Raw genomic sequence first — 16,304 nt, 5'->3', positions numbered from 1 at the left:
CCACTGCGCCACCAGGGAAGCCCAAAGAAATTTTTAAAAAGCATGATTAAAAGAAACTTAAAAGACATAACAGCCACATGCAGTGTGTAAATTCTATTGGATCTTAATTTCAATTAACTATAAATATATATTTTGAGGCAATTAGAGAAATTTGAATATGGCCTAAGTTTTTGATTATACTGAATAATTAATCTTAATTTTGTTGGGTGTGATGACAATGTGGTTATAAGAAAACTCCTTATTTTTCAGAAGTGTATACTTGATGTAGGATTGAAATGACATCACATCTAAAAGTTGCTTTAAAATGCTTCATCAGAAAAAGGAAGGAGGGGAGACAAAGCAAGCATGGTAAATCTCGACATTTGCTGAACGTGGGTGACAGGTACACAACTCTCTCAACTTTGTGTATGTTGGAAATTTTTTCATAATAAAACTTAAACAAAAAAAAGGCCTACCTAGTACTCTAAAGACCAGATTGGTAAGCAAACATAACAGTAATAGACATTAATTGGGCACCTAATATGGGCAAGGCCCTGCGCTCGGCCTGGAGGATATAAAGAGGTAGACAGAGACTTCTGCTCCAAGCAGTCTGGGAGGTAACATATCCTCACCTTGACTGAATGTGAGGAGTGAAGGAGAAAAGAAACAAGGAGGATCCCAAAATGAACCCAGGAGTCAGAAAGAGAGTGTTTCACTTGCTCAGCATGGTAGGTGGGCTGGGAAACTGACTGGAGCCAGCAGGTCGGGTGGGAGGGGAGGGGAGGGAGGAAGAGTGCGGTCTGAGGCAATAGGAGACAGAGTGGCGGCAGGACACACACAAGGAGACGTATGTGGCTAGTCAGGGTCTAGAGCACACGGAAAATGAGGCTGAGATTCTCCCTCAGCAGATATGATCAAAGAGGCAAGAGCCGCCCCTCAGAGTGGGGGCAGGGAAAATCTTAGAAGACATCAACTACAGAGGAAGAAGAGAGTGATCAGGAGAAAAAGGGATGAGGAAGAGAAGCGTAGACACATCTTTCCATTTCACAGATGGAGGAAACTGAGGCCCCAGGAAGTAAAGATCGCTGCAACAAGGCTGTAAACCTCAGCCAGTGCCCCGAGGCGGCCTCCGCTGGCTGTACCTGCGCAGTTGGGCCGAGTGCCGGCTGCAGGGCCTTCGGAGGCTCAAAGAACTGCAACTTGTCGATCTGCTTCTACGCTGAGGCCCTGGGACCAGGGCACCAGGGCAGGGAGCCGGGAAGGGGGGCCTCCGGGGGCAGTCATCCTGGAGCCAGCACAGCTCCCTGAGCTGCTCCAGTCTCCTGTGGGCCTCCAGCAGCCTCGGCTTCTCGATGATCCTCTTCAGCTGGAACGAGACCCTTCTCTGCCGGCCGTTCCGCTGCGCCACCCAAAGCGCTAGTCTCCGCAGGAGCTGCGGGTGCACCACCCTCTTTTGGCTTTGGACCAGGGGGGATGGCTGAGTCTCAGGGTCTGTCTGGCACCATGAATCAGATGGAACAGCGGCTACAAGTTCTTTCTCTTCTACACGGTCTTGCTGCAGCTGCTGCTGCAAGCCGGCCCGCCAGGTCCCTTCTCTGAGCAGCCACTGCTGGTCTGCGAACCAAAAACACCCTGAGAGAAGGTCAGCCCGTCCTCCCTCCCTGGACTCAGGCACCTCCAGCCACGGCTGCACCTGCACAGAGTGAAGAGCTGGCCAGGGTGATGTGGCGGGATGAGGGCCACATGGCCCTCTGGGGCAGCAGTGCCGGGCCCCCTGACCACAGGGCAAGTGGACGAAGCCCCGGGCCTCAGCAGGGCAGCGGGCACACGCTAGGGCCGGCAGCAGAACCTGGACAAGCGTGCATGAGGGCAGTGAGGAAGGTCGCTTCCTTATTCTTGCTTCCAGCCCCATGTAAGAGCCTCTGGTCTCTAAAAGAGGGGAGAGGACCCCTAATTCCAAAGATTCCATCATATCACAAAGAAAACAAAGGAGAGAATACAGAAGGCCGGGGTGGTGTGGAGAGATGGGAAGGGGAAGCAGGCTCCTACCGTCTTTAACCTGCCGGCTGGCACACGTACCGTCCAGTTCCCGTTCCTGTTTGGCTCTAATCTGTCCCTCTAGGATTCGCTGCCTCAAATCCCCCACGAAGCACAGCCGCTGCTGCTGCTGAATCTGGGCTCCGCAGGGTGTCTCTCCAGCCCTTGGTGGCCTGTGGTCCTTGTCACTCTGCTCTCCCAGCGCTTTCCTGTCACAGGGGCCGGGGTTACCCGGGGGAAATGTAAACCCAGCTCAGCACACACCTCCGCGGCCTCAGCCCCTCCCAGAGAGCCCTGCATTCAACAGGGCGGAGAGGGCTTTGGACTTCTGGCAACTTGGGACACACAGGCACGGTGTCACAGGCAGCTCATGATGTCACAGTGCGGGAGGGGAGAACAGTCCTGAGACTAGCATATTCTTAGACTGTGGGTTTAGCAGAAACACACGTTCATTTTGGTTAAGGAAAATAACCAGGAAAGTAAAGCGGCTGTTTTTAGGAAACACAACATTTTAGCTAAATCAAGAAACTTTGTCCTTTAAAAAAGAATAAAAAGGTATCTGCTAAAAATCTGTTGTAACTAGACTAGAGCAGAAGCTCCAGAAACACTGTGGGAATGGAAACCCTCTCCTCCATGTCAGTGATCACTACTGTACCTCCACTCCTAAAGCAGAAACCCTCTTGATGTGGTAGTAGGAGGAGAGGGAACTCAGACGCACGCCAACCTGTGTGTGCAGCAGGAGCCCCAGGGGAGAGCTGGTCTCCACTCAAGGGCTGTTCTCGGTGAACGAGCCCTGGACAATGGTTCAAGAGCTTTAGACTCGGCCACACCTTTCAGAGATACATGCTGACACGTTTACTGGTGAAACTGTCCAAGATTTGTTTAGATCCAGTGGGGAGGAGTTGGGGATATAAATGAAACAAGATTAGCCATGAGTTGATCATTTGTAGTGTATTTAAAATTTTCCAATAATACAAAAATTAAAAAGGTTTTCTTGGGCCTCCCTGGTGGCGCAGTGGTTAAGAGTCCGCCTGCCGATGCAGGGGATACGGGTTCGTGCCCCGGTCTGGGAGGATCCCATATGCCGCGGAGCGGCTGGGCCCGTGAGCCATGGCCGCTGGGCCTGCGCATCCGGAGCCTGTGCTCCGCAACGGGAGAGGCCACAACAGTGAGAGGCCCGCATACCGCAAAAAGAAAAAAAAAAAAAAAGGTTTTCTTGGGACTTCCCTGGTGGCACAGTGGTTAAGAATCCACCTGCCAATGCAGGGGACATGGGTTCGAGCCCTGGCCTGGGAAGATCCCACATGCCGCGGAGCAACTAAGCCCGTGCGCCACAACTATGGAGCCTGTGCTCTAGAGCCCAGGAGCCACAACTACTGAAGCCAGCATGCCTAGAGCCCATGCTCCACAACAAGAGAAGCCACCGCAGTGAGAAGCCCGCGCACCCGCTAGCTGCAACTAGAGAAAGCCCATGCGCAGCAACGAAGACCCAAAGCAGCCAAAAATAAATAAATAAATAATTTTTAAAAAGGTTCTCTTGGCTTGCATGAGGACCCGGGCTCAATCCCTGGCACCTCCACCAGAAAAAAAAAAAAAAATTCTAGACTACAGTCACGCTTTTACTCTGCCACCAGGTTCTTGTGTGACCATGGATAAGTCAGAGCCTTCCTCTGAAGACTGACAGCTTCTCCTCTCATGCTAACCTCTCCCTAGGTCACACATGACTTCTATGCAAGGGCCTCCCATGCTGTTTCTGCAGGGCCTCTCCGTCCCTGTCATTCAGGTTTCAAAAAGAGCCAAATGCACCGGGCTCCGCTCCGGGCTGGGAGGGGGAGCGTCTGGGAAGGGTCAGGGTCTGCTGGAGACCGACACAAAAGCCCCAGCCAGCCTCGCTTATCCTGCCCTCGGCCCTCATTCCAGCCCCAGGAGGCCACGGCTCTCAGGCTTGGAGATTCTCTAAGTGACTTGACACTAGAAGCAGACGGCAAACCGCCTGAGCAGTGTGCTCTGAGGGGTCCATTCCACTTAGGAGGTTTACCACTTTGTAGAGCAGAATGAAAGCAGAGGTCCCCAAACTACAGCCTGTGGGCTAAATGGTGCGCTGCCTGCTTTTGTGAATCAAGTTATTGGAACACAGCCACACGCGTGGTTTACGTATCGTCTCGGGGGCTTCCGTGCCTCACTGGCACAGCGGAATAGCTGCGGCGAAGCCTACAGCACAACCTGGCCCTTCACAGAAAGTCTGCTGTCTCTGTCTTAGAAGAAATTAAGATACCTTAATGTAGCCTTAGGAGAACAGTGAAGGAGGGACGGGTGGGAGAGTGCATAGATGGATGGGGGCGTGGGTGGGAGCTGACACAACAGCAGGCTCCTCTCTGGAAAGGAGGCTGGGAGGTGACTCAATCCACAGTGAGTCCAGGAATCAGGAGGGGCCCAGGCACCTGTGTGAGCGTGCTCTGGGGAAGACGGCTGCTGGCTGCTGTGGGCAAAAGGGCAACATACAAGAGTGGAAGATACAGAAAACAGGAAAGGCGCCGTTCGTCACACATAAGGCAAGGGCCAGGGATAGCAACTGGAACAAGAAGCCGGTTAGCGCCACACAAACAGAAAAAGCAGTTAATGGAAAACATTTCACACATATATTTATATGTATCACGCCTGCGTCACAGCTCCAAATTGTGTCTGACCACAGACACGGCTGAATTACAAACCTGAGCCCAGCAGAGGGTCTCAGACACACCCAGCTAAGATCTACACCATCAGATACAAAGGGTAGGAAGGAGATCTTTATTCTGAATTCCCTGAGAGTGTTCAACTTCCTCCTCTGACTGTCCCCGGACCCTCAGATTTACAATCTGCTTCTCCCTAGAAGAGAGCTCCTCCACCCTTCCCCGGGGAAAGCTGTAGCCAGCCTGTCAGCTTCTACAGACCCAATACAGCTTCCTCCATAGCAGCCGCAAGCCCGCAAGGAGAGGCGGTCTGGGAGAAGCCCCACAGACATGCACGTTTGTCCGAGGAGCCATACACCTTCAGACTGAAAATGTCTCCTGTGCTGAGTACATCAGCCAAGTTCCCCGAAAGCATGTGAAAAAGAACACGCCGACCTAATGCTGTATGTTGGGTAGATCACCGAGTGCCAGCCTTCAGTAACCTGCGGCCAAGGACCTCTGTCCCTCTCAGATGGTGCCCTTCTCCCTGGGGGACTCCAGCATCCCCAGCTGCTGCCAGGGCTCCATCACGCCCTCCGGCTGCTCGGCTCTGGCAGCTTCCACAGCAGGAATGCAATGGCACCTACTCGCTGAGGTGGCAGAGACTGTGGCCGCAGCAACAGTGTCCCCCGGGCTCTAGGCACTTAAGGCTAAGCTCTCAAAATTCCCAGGAGGAAAATGCCAAGAACACAGACAACAGTTTTCAAGGACAAACTGCTCTCAGGTCCAGATCACTCACTGCTGCAGGGAGAAAAGGAGGCCGACAGGCCAACTTCCCCTGCTCTGGAGTCAGCTCTGGCTTCACAGGCTCCCCACCAGAGAAGCATCCATCCAGAGAGAAAGAGGACGGAAAGGAAACCTAGGACACGGGGAGACTTTGGAGCCGACCCCACCCAAGAGCATATGAGAGACCCTCATGGAGACACAAGCCCAGATGGGGAGCCCTGCTGACAACGTGCAGGGCTCCGCACACTCACTTTCTCTCCTGGCCCCTCTGCCCGCTCAGAGGCTTGAGCCTACACCACCTGCTGCTGCCAGGGGCTGGCGCACGCGTGCTGGCAATGGTAGCTGGGCAGGACCGGCCCGGCCCACAGGCTCCCAGAGCTGGAGCTTAAGAGCGAAGGCAGTGATGGGGAGAGGCCTGCTTCTCCAGCCCCCCTCTGTCCTCTGCATGAAAGGGTGCATTCTTGGTGCGACTGAAAGGTCACGTCCATGCCCATGGGGCTAGAGAGCCTGAGGAGACCTTAAAAAGGCAGAAGCCCGGTGTTCTCTGGGGTGGATGGGTCCACTGGGGCAAGGTGGGAGGAAAGGAAAGCAAAAGGGAGGCCACCTTCCCGGGCAGACCCTGCCGCGAGGGCCTCCCGGCAGCGGTGCTGTGGGGTGTCGGGCACTGGGCAAAGCATTCCATGTGCACTCGCTCTTTCAAGCCATGTCACGAGGACCCCTGGGAGGGAGACGGTAGCATCCTTACTTAGAGGTGAGCCAATGGGCTCACCTCTCAAGCCAGTAGCTTGCCTAAGGTCACACAGCTTTTCTGTCGTAGAGCCAGGAGGTAAGGCCGCTTTACCCAACTCCAACGTATCTCTTCAGCATCCACGGGTCTTTAAGTTGCAGAACCATTCCCTGTAGACCTCTGGACTTTGGGAAAAACACAACCTCAGTGCGACTTCCCAACAGAACTGACCTAAGACAAGGCCTCCTTTCATGACTTCACTACAAAAAGGGAGGCCACTCTGACAAACAAGAGCCCCGGCCTCAGGCCTGAGTCTACCTTGATCTTGACATGCTCCACCCTATGTCACCCCTCAGGGCCCACAGTCACCCAACACTGACCATCCTCCCTTAGGCCCTGGAGCATCGTCCTCTGGTCGTCAGCAGCCCTCCTGTGAGCACCTGCCTGCTGCTCGTACTACCTGCCTCAGAGCACTCCTGTCCTCATCCAACATCTCACCACCGAGGTCTGCCCCAAGGCTATCCTCAGCTGCCATCAAGGCTCCTGGCCTGAGGAAAGAGCAGCAGGGGACCAAGGGCCATGAGAACCCTCCCAGGCACCCTGTGCACATGGTGCTGGACAGCCCCCCACACCAGGGGTCTCACAGGTACCGGGTCCCCTGCTGACATTTTCTATAGGAAGTCTCCAAGGTACGAGCCACTGTGGCTTTCAGAACAGGAGGACACCACTATTCCCAGGATCCAACCCACAAGGCATCTCGATCTGGGAGGGGGCTCCTATGCAGAAATGGATAAAGAACGACTATGAAGAAGAAAAGCAGTTCCTATGAATCATGTAGAAAACTCGGACCCACACTCCACAGTCTCAAGGCAGGTGAAGCGAGTAGCACAGGGCAGAGCCCCGAGATATTTTCATGTTGGTCCTGGAGTTCCTGCCCCTCAAGCACAGTACTGGACCCACGGTTATGAGGAAAAGAGGCTTCTCAATCCCACAGTAACTTTAAAAACTCAGAGGAAGTCACAGTCCTGGAGCTAACTGACACACACGTGAGCTCACACACAGGCAGGCCAGAATTTAAAGGGGTTAATAGAATTTAAAGAGGTAGGTCCAAAAGCAGCAAAGATATCCAGACACATCAGTTGTAAATCTTGTTGACAGAGGAAGGTGGCCACAGGAAACATCATGATATATACCTCTTTCAGTGATGAAGAAAGTTGCAATACCCAAGGGGAAATGAATGAAGGCCACGACCACTACCCTGCCAACCACCAGCGGAGCGGCTAGCTCAGTGTCCTCAGGACACTCGCCCACGTTGGTTCAGACCAGGCCTCATTCTGAGCTTGGCTGCTACACTCATCTCCTCCCCACTCCACGTTTTAACGAATTAAAAAGCAAAACCAAAATGTCCCACAGCAGAAGGAGCAGCTGTCTCTTACCTTTCCTTCCCAAGCAAAGGGCAAAGACCCAGCCGGGAGGCAGTGGCATCTCCGTCCAAATCCAGCCACTCCAGAGAGCCACTGCTACCAACAGTCTCTCCAACCTGCAGACAAGGAAGGAAGCATCATCACCCCCATCCCAACAGGCCCGGACAAAGCTGGACCCCCTCCAGAAAGGAGAAGCGGGGAGGCCAGGAGCCACGTGGAAACACCATGTGCTCACCTGCCTCCTCTGCCGAAGGACGGCGGCCTCTGCGGGGTGGTTGAATCGGAACTTCTGTGCTTTCCCCAGGGTTATGACTGCTCCTGTGGCACAGAGACCGACGCGAATTCAATGCACAGCTCGTGTTCTGAGCACATGTAACGTGCAGGCCACTGTTCTGGGGCATAAAGTCCTGCCCCCACAAGTTGATAATTTAGCTGGGTCAATAAGATATGTATTCATTGGATACCGTACAACGTATGTATTGAATTAACGAGATGAACAGAAGGAACTCTGGTATTCCCAAGGAAAGCAAGATGAGCTCCAGGGGGAGTAGTCAGGGAATGCTTCGTTGAAGAGGGGGTATCCAAGCTCAGCCTCAAAGGACAGACAGAATCTGAATAGATTAATAGTAGTAGTAATAGTGACAATAATCATGATAAGGGATGTTTTCTAAGTGCCAAGAACACTGCTAAGAACATTACACAGATTAGCTCATTCAATCCCCACAACGATTTTATTATTATTCCTATTTTATAGGAAATTGAGGCTCAGAGACTTTCCCAAGGACACAGAGCTAACAAACACAGGTACTAATTTCAGAGAGTCACTCTCTACTCTGGAGCCCCGGAATTGGGGCTTCTTTGTTTATGGGAAGAGGACTGTATTAGGGAATCTTCAGAACCCTGGGTGCAGAGGCTGGGTGTTCCATCATTAAAGCCTGCCTCACTGAGCTCTCTGGGTCTGGCCCATGAGAATGGAGCTCACCGATCACTCATCCTGGCATAAACCGGGCTGTAGGGGGCCCTACCTTGGGTCAGACGGCAGGAGGCGGTGACCTCCCGGCCATTGACTGTGCAGCGGGCCCCGCGGGCAGGCCGCAGAATGACGACCCCACAGGCGCTGGTGATAGTGCAGTGGTCTCTCTCGATCCACTGACCCTGCAGGACTACAGAAGGGGGCGGGGGTCACTTGGGTGGAGGCACAGCCCAGGGAAACACCTCCTCCAGTCTTCTGATGAGATCAGAATCCACATCTGGAAGACCTCACATCATGACAGGAGAGGAAGAGCCACCGCCTGAAACCACCCAGACCTGGATCATCCCACCGTGTGGGTCTCCTCCTATCATGTCCCAGACCCACAACCTGTCAGGGAAAGAGGAGCGGCCCCTCAGACCTCAAAGATTCCTTCCTCTCAGAGCACCATCACGTTCCTCTGAAGAAACCCATCCAGCATGAATACCTGCCACGGAGCATCGGACCCACATGCTCTGTCACTCACCAATGTCCTGTTCCTGGTCTGAGTCAATCCTTCCTATTTTTGTTGTCCCCTCCTAAAGGGAAAAACAAAGCCATTTTAATGAGAATAAAAAGGGACGCAGCCCTACCCCCAAAGGAGAGCCCACCTGTTTGAGCGTCATCACTGTCCTCCCATGCCCAACCCAGCCTTTTCCACACCACTTCTCAGCTTTGCTCCAGGCTGTTCTGACTGCTCTGCCCACTCACGCTGCAGCCCAGGAAGCCCCTGAGAGGGTGGGGTCAGAAAAATGCATGACTAAGCAGCACCAGCTTTTTGCAAAGTCCAACTAGGGCTGGCCGGTTCCTTTCTGTCCCATAGCCTGGAGTTAGGCCGTCAGAGCTTCTCTAGTCTGAGGAAGCAGGCACATGGGTATAGCTTTCTCCCGGGGCTTAAGGTTAATGTGGTCCAAGTTTGGTCCAGTCAGTCTCAAAGAGACACGCCTTCTAGGATGCTGTATGGAAGCACAGGATTTTTACCTTCTTGGTCCGCAGATGAAGTTTAACAGACACCAGATTCTAAGAAGAGTAAAGCACAAAAAGGAGAAAAGCACATCTAGAATCAAAAAAGACTGGAAGAGAGTACAAGAGAGGAGGGGGAAACTGGAGTTAGTATCAGTGAATCACTGGGTTAGTAGAAGACAAGTCCTTTGGCCCTTGCTGGACTATAACAATGCAGTTTAAGACCACATAGCTCTGTTTGAGGAAGGCAGCAACACGGCAACAGAGATGCGAGTTTAGATATGTATTTATCTTTTTTTAATTAATTTATTTATTTTTGGCTGCATTGGGTCTTCGTTGCTGTGCACGGGCTTTGTCTAGCTGTGGAGAGCGAGGGGCTACTGTTTGTTGCAGCGCGCGGGCTTCTCACTGCGGTGGCTTCTCTTGTTGTGGAGCATGGGCTCTAGGCACGCGGGCTCAGTGGTTGTGGTTGGCGGGCTCTAGAGTGCAGGCTCAGTAGTTGTGGCGCACGGGCTTCAGTAGTTGTGGCTCACAGGCTCTAGAGCACAGGTTCAGTAGTTGTAGCGCATGGGCTTAGCTGCTCCACGGCATGTGGGATCTTCCCGGACCAGGGCTCGAACCCGTGTCCCCTGCATTGGCAGGCGGATTCTTAACCACTGCACCACCAGGGAAGCCCAAGATATGTATTTATCATTTACTGACTAACTATTCCCTATGTCTCGGGCACTGCGCCGAGTGCTTTACAGATAGCTCTCATTTAATCCTCTAACAACCCAGAGTGTAGGTATTACGATCAGGAATCTGAAGCTGACAGGGGATAAGCTGCCCAGGGAGCCCACCCACTAAATAGGACGACCCTGGCTAGAATTCAGGTCTCTCCAGGTCCTGTGCCCACGTGTTTGCAACCTCGCCAAACCACCTGCCCGGTGTCCGATGTTTTTGAAGTGACTGGAAAGTTCTGCACTAGGCTTCACTATCAGCAGCCAGAAAGGAGGGCCCTGTAGCTCTCCCAAAATTGCTTGAGGAGAAAGACCCCTGGACGGAATGAACAAGGCTCTGGCTCCCCCCACACACCCACAACGAGCCAGAGCCCAGGCTTTTCCGCTCAGCCACTGAGGATCACACGATGCAACGGATGCCGGTCTCCAGACACGGCCATCCAGAATCAAGGGAGGGGGGTCAAGACCACTCTCAGGGGTTCAAAGTCAGCCCTGATGATGAGGCACATTCCTCCCAAAGGAAGAAAGGACACAGCACATCCCAACTTCTAGATCTGCAGAGCAGAAACCACCCAAGAACGCGCCGGCATCTCCTTTAACACGGGCTGACCTGGCGCCTGTGCCCGCTGCCCCTCTGCCTCTTTACGCCTGCTTATTGGGAGGGGCAGCGGGCACAGAGGCAGTTGTGAGACCGAGTCCAGGGTGTCAGTAACCTGCTCCACCCTCCCTTCCTGCTGCCCGCTCCCCACCGAAGGTGCCTCCCAAGGTGACTCAGGCAAACAGCTCCCAGGCCACTGCAAGGGACTAGTTCTGGGTCTGGAGCCAAGTTAGCAAATAAAAACAGAGAATCTTGAGTGACTACTGTTATACTACTACCCAAACCAGGATCTAAACAAACAAAAAGGGGGGAAATGGGTACAAAACTTGCAGAAATGCCACGATTAGAAGTAGACTGAAATCCTGTTTCCCCAGGTTCACGTCCAGAACATGAGGGAGGGAGTGACCCCCAGTGCACTGACTTGGCAAGGACACCAGCACTCCAGCATCGTCCATCTCCCGCCTCCAACTCAATCTCCCCAACATCCTTCAACCCTCTGCGGCTACCCTAAGCTCTGCCACTTGACGTCTAACTTCATCCACTCACTCCACCTCCAATCAATATATCAGATCAGCTCTACTCAAATACTGAGCATTTTGATCCATCTGGTCTCTCCTTGACCTCCAACCTCTCCCCATGGTTCTGACAAATGGAACGATGGATAGCCTTTGGTGTTCAGATTTGTTATTAAGGTAACAGCCACTTCTGCCTGAGGCATTTTCACTGAGATGATTTATACTGTGTCAAAAAAAAAGCTACTTTAACCTTCTGTCTGGGAGGCTCAGTCTCTGACAACTTCCCCGAGGGCTTATCCTCAGAACACAGACTTTCTAAATGTGTGAGACTTGCCGACATCTTCCCACCACATGTACTGCGGCAACAGCAACCTGATTTCTCCAGGGATGACAGCAGCGTCACACATCCCCATAAACTCTGTTCCTTTTAAATGTCAGTTTAACGTGCTGGGGACAATTATGAAAATGAAGACTGGATTTTCAGTGAGCACAGGGATTTGGGCCATGTAAAGTATGTTCAGCCACATCCATGGGGACTGTCCTTCTACAGGAGGACACTTTTGATGAGGACAGGAGATGAGATTACGTGGGTCACTAACCCTCAAAACACTTCATTCAGAAGTAAGGCCCCGGCCTCCAGGTGACAAAGACCCAGGGCCACGAGGTCTCTGTGGAAGGCCTTCGCATCACTCTGTTTTCTGTGGGTGGCTGCATGTCACGCCCTGGTCACCCCTCACCCCCCAGCTCTCTGGACTCCTGCACGCTTTCTTGAAGCTTCCTAAATCGACTCCCTCTTTCCTCTCTTCTTTCCCAGGCAAACCTAGTAATGGAGAAGCGGGGTTGAATGAAGTGGGAAAGTACGGGAAGGGAACTGTTTCAGATCTTTTGATCCCTTTAGCCTCTGAAAGCCATCTGTGAGCAGCCTGCATTTGCGGGGAGCACTCAGGAGCGCTGCCGGGATTTCGAGGTTAGGATTTCACCCCCATGACTGCACTCCTGTGCTTCAGGAAGCCGGATAAGGAATACAAGCAGCATTATTCTTACTTTAAAACAAGGATATTTAGGCATAGAAAACAAAAGTAAGAGCGACAGGAGCAGCAGCTGAAAACCAAATGACTGTTCTGATTACTAGTCTTCTGCTGTATTCATACAAAAACAAAACAGATCACAGTTGGTTGGCAGGCCCAGTTTCCTGAGGGCACACCTGAGGGCAGCTCTGCGGCTTTGGATGCTGCCGGCTTTTCCCTCCCTGACCTCTGGGGCCAACGGCTTAAGGAGAGAGGGGGGCGCGCCCTGCCCGCTCACCTTGAGGTGATACAGCACGACACCTGTGCTGAGCACATCGTCCTCCAAGGCCATCAGGTGTGGCAGGCTGGAGTCAATGACCAGCCCAGCCCTCCTCCTGTTGATGTCCACTCTGTAATGTTCCACGAGGGCCTTCCACTCGTTCCACTTATGGGCCCAGTCTTTAGTCAGCTGGTCAATCTGAGGAGACAGAGGAGGTGGTCTTGGACACTCAGTACAGGGAGCAGATGAACGGTCCGGCGCCATCCTGGCCCAATTCCTCACGGCATGACTTGCTCACTTTCCTCCCCGTGACTATTCAAGGCCGCACATGGGCCCCTGCACCTCTGTGGGCTCTCTCTGTTTTCTAAGTTTTCCTCGAAAAGCAACTGTTACTTTTATAAATAGAAACTCAATAAATGTTATTTCTAAAATTTTCTGCAATGAGCATGTATTGTTTTTATTTTTTTAAAAAAAGCACCATAAATGTTATTTTTAAAAATTATTTGGGGACTTCCCTGGTGGCGCAGTGGTTAAGAATCCGCCTGCCAATACAGGGAACACAGGTTCAATCCCTGGTCCGGGAAGATCCCACATGCCGCGGAGCAACAAAGCCTGTGCACCACCAACTACTGAGCCTGCGCTCTAGAGCCCGCAAGCCACAACTACTGAGCCCACATGCCACAACTACTGAAGCCCACGTGCCTAGAGCCCGTGCTCCACAATGAGAAGCCACCACAATGAGAAGTCCGCGCACCACAACAAAGAGTAGCCCCTGCTCACCACACTAGAGAAAAGCCCACACACAGCAACAAAGACCCAATGCAGCCAAAAATAAATAAATTTATTTTAAAAAATTAGTTGGGATTTGAGTCACATATCTATTGATATGTTTAAATTCCCCTCTTTCCACCCCCCCTCCTATGTGATCCATACTGGGAGTCCTCTTGTGAACTTCTTTCCCAAGGTGCAGCACCTTGAGTTCTAATATAAGCTTGTATGCACCTCAAAAACCAACAAAGCACCAAGACGGGTCTCCCCAGGGAGAATGAAGACTATGAAACTGGTCTGAACTACCACACAATAAAAAAATAACAACAGTAATAACTAATGTTATTAAACACTGAGGGCGGAGGGTGGTGTAAATTGGGAGATTGGGATTGACATATATAATACACACTACTATATATAAAACAGATAACTAATAAGGACCTACTGTACAGCACAGGGAACTCTATTCAGTACTCTGTAATGGCCTATATGGGAAAAGAATCTAAAAAAGAGTGGGTATATGTATATGTATAACTGACTCACTTTGCTGTACGGCAGAAACTAACACAACATTGTAAATCAACTATACTCCAATAAAAATTAATTTAAAAAAACACTGAGGGCTTACTATGGATCAGGAACAGAGTTTTAAAAATAAACACACCAAGGCTTAGAGGCCTTAAGCTAAGCCCACTTGGGAAACATGAAGGAACAATGTTGAATATAGGGTCCTTTTTATTTCTTACGGTGGAAATTGTTATCAAGGCAGGAAGCTTCTTTTGGGAGTGGAAGAACTGAGGAAGACCAGGAAAAGGAACTGGATTCAGCTAAGCCCTTCTCTCATAAAGAGAAAACTTAAGCAAAAAAAAATCATGCCAAGTTTAGGTACAAGTATTTTATGACTCTAGAAACATTCTTTTTTTTTTGGCTGCCTACGCAGCTTGTTGGATCTTAGTTCCCCAACTAGGGATCGAACCTGCACCCCCAGCAGTGGAAGCACAGAGTTCTAACCACTGGACCACCAGGGAATTCCCGAAACATTCTTTTTAATGTTATAATCATTGAGTTGAAGTTTGAAAACTACAGGGTACCCGTGAAGGGCTGGGTTGGATTGGGCCCTGGCAGAGGTGGGTGGCAGGGCACATCCCCCTGGAGGTGCTGCAGACGACACCTCCCCTCTGGCCAGCCTTCATCACCCACTCCTACCTGCCTAAGGTTGTAAGGCTAGCAAGCGGCAGGTTCAAGTCCAGGTCTGCCGGCCTGTATAATGTAAAAATGCTAATGTGCCTGGAATGAACCAAAAATCAGAACATATAGCTGAATACAGAATTTTTGAGAAACTTCTGGATATGTGAAGTAGTCCTAAAGTTTAGTTTGGGTAACAAAATATTGACATAGCCAGGATACTTTAATAACATATAAGGATGATGCAGTAGAGTACTGGAAATGGGGACATTTATTTGCAAGACCTAAATCTAACCTGTCACCAAATAATGCCTGCTACTTCTTCCTTTTAAATGTCGCTGGGGGACTTCCCTGGTGGTCCAGTGGTTAAGACTCTGTGCTCCCAGTGCAGGGGGCACAGATTCGATCCCTGGTCAGGGAACTAAGATCCTGCATGCTGTGTGGCACGGCCAAAAAAAACTTAACACAAGTGATTAAAAAAAAAAAAGTCTCTGGGAATCACCATTTGATTCAATCTCCCAAAATGTCCTCACCCTCATGGGGTCACAACAACAGTCTCTCTCTTTGTTGGTCTCTCTGCTTCCAGCCCTCAATCCATTCTACATGCAACTGCCATATTAATTTCCCCAATATACTCCTTTATCATGTCGCTAACTGGGTTTAAGAAGCTGTGAGTAATCCTGTTCATGTCAAGTTCAGACCTCCTGAACTGGCCCTCCCCTCCCCTCTGCTCCTCTCTACCAGGAGCACATATCCTAGCCAGCTTCGCTGCCCTCACACCCCGTGTGTCCACGTGTCTCACACCAGCCCTTCTCTCACTTCCGTGGCTTTGCTTCTGTTATCCCTCCCTCACCCCAATACCTCTGCCCATCTCCCTATCTAACAGACCCTATCCATCCTCCACGGTCTAGTTCAAGTTCTCTGCCTTCCAACTCCAGCACTGAGGCTCGCCCTGAAAATTCCAAGCCACATCTGATTTCTTCCTTCCTAAGCTCTTTACGTCTGACTCACGTAAGTTATTACATTTAACCATGCTCTAAATGTGCTTCCAACTAGACTGCAAGCCATCTGAGGGCAGGGACTTCTTTGTATCTCCTGCAGCATCGTGCTGAGCACCTAGCTGGTGTTCAATGAATACACGTCACTGATTTACTTATTTACTAGAAAATAATTTTTTTCCTAGGCTACTGTCACTATCTGAAGGGAGTTATCATGATCCCCTGGGAAAACAAAGCAGAGTCAGAAAGCCAGTCACCAGCCCTATGACAAACACACCCCCCAACTCAAGGCTCAATGGAGACAAAGGCTGTCTCTATACAGAACCTCTCTGTCCTGGTGGGGGAGCAGTCCTGGCCCAGGAATGATGGAGGGAGGTCAGATCTGTTCCCAAGGTGATGTGAAGCACAACTGAGTCTCCCCAACAGACCCACCTTCAATTCATTTTGGAGAGCCAGCTCCTTCAGATTTTCATCCTTTCCCTCATTCAATGAATGGAAGTTTCTCTGCACAAAGAGAGAGATGTGCTTCATGGGTCCCACCCTCACTCTTGTGAAGGAAAAGATGCAGATAAAGGAAAGACTTTATCGTTACAATCAGAAACAAATCAGAAGCCTAAGTATTTGGGCTCAGATTGGTACAAAGAAGGAGAATTCAAGGAAA

The 16,304-nt window shown here is 51.1% G+C and overlaps 1 protein-coding gene across 3 annotated transcripts in view; it reads right to left on the bottom strand.

Moving 5' to 3' along the window:
• The window catches only part of STARD9 (StAR related lipid transfer domain containing 9), a 133,836-nt gene that overhangs the window by 28,898 nt on the left and 88,634 nt on the right, over positions 1-16,304 (bottom strand). For 2 of the 3 annotated variants that reach the window (XM_060096692.1, XM_060096694.1), the window contains exons 15-22: positions 16,076-16,147; positions 12,711-12,890; positions 9,098-9,149; positions 8,627-8,764; positions 7,837-7,919; positions 7,614-7,717; positions 2,059-2,225; positions 1,122-1,593 (exon numbers count right to left, since the gene is read on the bottom strand). In XM_060096692.1, coding sequence (XP_059952675.1) covers positions 1,122-1,593; positions 2,059-2,225; positions 7,614-7,717; positions 7,837-7,919; positions 8,627-8,764; positions 9,098-9,149; positions 12,711-12,890; positions 16,076-16,147 — 1,268 coding nt within the window. The remainder of the gene's footprint in view (positions 1-1,121; positions 1,594-2,058; positions 2,226-7,613; positions 7,718-7,836; positions 7,920-8,626; positions 8,765-9,097; positions 9,150-12,710; positions 12,891-16,075; positions 16,148-16,304) is intronic. The other variant, XM_060096693.1, reaches the window with a different exon arrangement.

This window comes from Mesoplodon densirostris, chromosome 4, assembly GCF_025265405.1.
Source record: "Mesoplodon densirostris isolate mMesDen1 chromosome 4, mMesDen1 primary haplotype, whole genome shotgun sequence".
NCBI lineage: Eukaryota > Metazoa > Chordata > Mammalia > Artiodactyla > Ziphiidae > Mesoplodon > Mesoplodon densirostris.
The sequence above is the reverse complement of the archived record's forward strand: the minus strand, read 5'-3'. Positions and strand labels throughout refer to the sequence as shown.